We start from the raw sequence: 3,578 nt of genomic DNA, 5'->3' as shown, positions 1-3,578 counted from the left end.
AATTTGTAAAGGAAAAGAAAAGACACTATATTACTTTTGTTTCATCTCCAATTTTAAAACTTCTTCAACAAAAAGTTTTTATAAAGGAAAAGAAAAAAAAAATACTTAAAACTATTTACCTTATGAAAATAGAACTTTTAAAATCATAAACGAAAATATTTTTTAATAATATTGAAAATTATTGTTATGACAGAATAAAAATAAATTTTCATATTAAACTTAAGTCAATCAACAATGCATACGAATAAGAGTGTTACTTTTAATGATTTTGTTTAAGATCTATCAAACATTCTCAAACTAAACTATAAACAAAAATTATAAGCATCACATCTAAACAACACTTTTTACCACCCCTCTTATTATGATTAATTGTTTAATTCTGAATTATTTAATATCAAATAACCACCGGGAATCGGATATCCCTAAATGTGGAAAAAAGCTAAATTTCCAAATAAACTAAAGTTGTATTGTATCCTACAAGGCACAAGCACACAAGCTTTGCTTAAATACAAACTCAACTCCAAATTGGATCTCAACCACTATGCTTTCTTCTCAAACAAGGTTAAACCCAAAAACAACTATACACCATTCAGCCAAATTCAATACCAATTCAAACATTTCCTTCACCAACTCACTTACTATAAATAGCAGAAACTGAAGGTCTCGGGTAACCCGTGGGGCCCGACTTATTACCATCAACACCCTCACGTGGGACCAATCTCCGTGTTTGTTTTTCATTAGCAGAATGTCTTCGTATCCGTGTCATTCCTTTCGGATCTTGAAGTAGTTCTAGCTCTTTGACCACCTCAACCATACTAGGTCTAAACCGTGGGTCCATTGAGACACATCGTAGGGCCAAATTTGCAGCCGTGTGGGCCCCGTCTAACGTGTATTGCCCTTCGAGGCGGTTATCGAGGACACGAAAGAGTTTACGTTTGTGGGGAAGGTACGGTTTGGCCCATTCGACTAGACTGTGTTCGCCTGTGGGCCGGTTTTTGTCTACGGCCCTTCGGCCCGATAACATTTCAAGAAGGACCACACCGAAGCTATATACATCACTTCTTGCGGTTAAATGGCCTACAATTGTTGGAAAATGTGAAATATATAAGCATCAAGTTTGGTTAAAAATTGGAAGTCGATTGCTATTTTGAGACGTACCGGTTGCTAAATATTCGGGAGCCGCGTATCCGTAGGTCCCCATGATCCTGGTCGAGACATGACTTTTATCTCCGGTTGGTCCATCCTTGGCTAGCCCAAAATCCGAGAGTTTCGCATTATAGTCCTATATGAAAGAAACAATTAGATTGTTAGATATATGGAGTCCTTGATCCTTTTTATTCAAGAATACCAAAAAAAAAACATTTGGGCAACTTTTAAATATATGTGGAGTCTTTGATTTTCAATTCTAGAAGCCCAAAAATCCTATGTGGACCTTGAGACCACATTGAGGTTCTCAAGTTTTATACACGTTTAAGGTAGTTCAAGCTAGCTCTAATACCATGTTAAATAATGTGAATATGTCGGTTTGGTTTGCATTAAACAACAAATGTAAAAAATCTAAATTCAAATCAAGACCACTTACTGAATCGAGCAAAACATTAGAAGTCTTGAAATCCCGATAAATCACTTTGTTTTCGGCATTATGAAGAAAAGCAAGTCCTTTAGCGGCTCCAAGAGCAACCTTTAAACGAAGGCTCCATGAAAGTGGTTGAAAGTAAGATCCTCCTATCAAAACAAGAATCATCAGAAACCCATGAATCATCTCTTAAAAAGCATCTTTACTACTACTACTAATAATAATAATAAATTAATTAAAAAAGAATCATAAAACTCACTCCTGAATAAATGATTTTCCAAGCTGCCACGTGGCATGAATTCGTAAACTAGAAGCCGATGTTCATCTTCCAAACAATATCCAATCAAATTCACAAGATTCGGGTGAGAAAATTGGCCCAAATAATTCACTTCCGCCTACAAAAACAACACAAAAATCCGATTCCATTAAAAAAAAGGATTCATTTTAATAAGAAAAAGAAAAAGAGTAATTAGTAATTAGAAGGAGGGTCAGCTCACCAGCCACTCCCTGTGACCTTGAAAGCTTTCTTGATTGAGTCTTTTAACGGCGATAACAATTCCGGTTCCCGGCTTTGTAGCGACCAACGACTGCTCATCGATCCACCCTTTGAAAACCGAACCAAAACCGCCTTCTCCCAACACGCTATCTGGCCGGAAATTTCTGGTCGCTGTTTTAAGATCGGAGTAGCTAAAGCTCTTCAGATTCGTTGATTGCAATATTTCTCCTTCACTCCGGGGAGTCGGAGGAACCGATGAGACCTTGCTGCTAAAGGAAGTGCTAATTCCATTTCCATCCGTACTTACATTTCTTGAACTTACCCCTGAATTATGGAGACAATACCATAAATTAGACGATTGATTGATTGATTCCCTTTTCGAAACATTCTAACTGCAACTTCTGTCATCTGTGTCGTTTTTTAATTGGTATATTCAGATTCCCGGAAAAGGGAATTGGGGAAAGTTAAATTATCGTAAACCTTTAAATAGATGCAGTTAAATTATTGCTGGTTTATCATCGTTAACAAAGAAATTGAAACTTGAAAGTATACCTGTGTGACAGGGGCTCTCAGCTTTGATTCTAGCACTCAGACAAATACCCATCGAAATTCTTCTTCTTGGAAAGGGGTCTCTCTCACTTCAACAAGGTTATTCGAAGAACAAGAACCTCGCTACAGTTTTAAGAGGTAAAACAAGATTAGAATAAGATAAAAATCAGATCTGGGTGTGAAAAGCTGGAAGATTGGTTATCCCAAGGAGCAAAAAGCTTTGTGCACTGGAACTACGTTTCACCATTAACCACGTAACGATTTGATGAAAAAGATAGTTTTTTTTTTCTTGACGATTTGTGGGAAACAAGATGAAATCACACAAACCCATAACGAGGTTCAACAGCAAAACAACGATTTGTGGTAAACAAGATGAAATCACACAAACTCACAACGAGGTTCAACAGCAAAACAATGAATCTGTACCTCTTTTTTTTGAAAGAATCGAAAATTTGCTGTCCTCCGAGAGAAAAGAGAAAGAACAGGGTAGTGGTCGGTGGCTATGGTTATTTGAGAAATTTTTGGGTGGTTAATCAAATGAGTGAGGTGGGGGGGTGAGGGAGGGAGGGCGGCCTGTCGGAGTGGTGAATGTATGTTAAGATAAGAGGACATTAATAGCGGAGCTGCCCCCACTTTGGCATTATATACTGTGGTGGGGATAAGGGTTTCCATAGTTGCATCATGCATGATTATTAAAGCTTGCCTTATTTCAAAACTCGCCCACCAACTTAACGAATTATTTTTCATGTCATGATAAATTCATAATCGATAATTTGTTGATCAACTTTATCGTTATTTTAAGGAAAAAATGATCTTTTTGTTTGCTGATTTTTTTTAATTGCTAGACAAAAGTGTAACAATGATCATTGTGTTTGTCTCAAAAATGTTTAGACTACAAAAACTTTGATTTTACTGCAAGTTTTATCTAATCTATTTTGAATCTTTTTAAAATGAAAT

General features: G+C 36.5%; 1 protein-coding gene across 1 annotated transcript; it reads right to left on the bottom strand.

Annotated features, from left to right (window-relative positions):
* Window positions 1-427: 427 nt before the first annotated feature.
* LOC111902215 (receptor-like cytoplasmic kinase 176) lies at window positions 428-3,222 on the bottom strand. Its single transcript, XM_023898068.3, has 7 exons — window positions 3,048-3,222; window positions 2,625-2,744; window positions 2,074-2,396; window positions 1,836-1,971; window positions 1,583-1,725; window positions 1,159-1,282; window positions 428-1,077 (listed from the first exon to the last, which is right to left on the bottom strand). The coding sequence occupies exons 2-7, from the start codon at window positions 2,674-2,676 to the stop codon at window positions 632-634; spliced, it is 1,224 nt and encodes a 407-aa protein (XP_023753836.1). The 5' UTR covers window positions 2,677-2,744; window positions 3,048-3,222; the 3' UTR covers window positions 428-631.
* Window positions 3,223-3,578: the final 356 nt, after the last annotated feature.

This window comes from Lactuca sativa, chromosome 9 (assembly GCF_002870075.4).
Source record: "Lactuca sativa cultivar Salinas chromosome 9, Lsat_Salinas_v11, whole genome shotgun sequence".
Lineage (NCBI taxonomy): Eukaryota > Viridiplantae > Streptophyta > Magnoliopsida > Asterales > Asteraceae > Lactuca > Lactuca sativa.
Note: the sequence above shows the minus strand (reverse complement) of the source record. Positions and strands in the feature narration are given on the sequence as shown.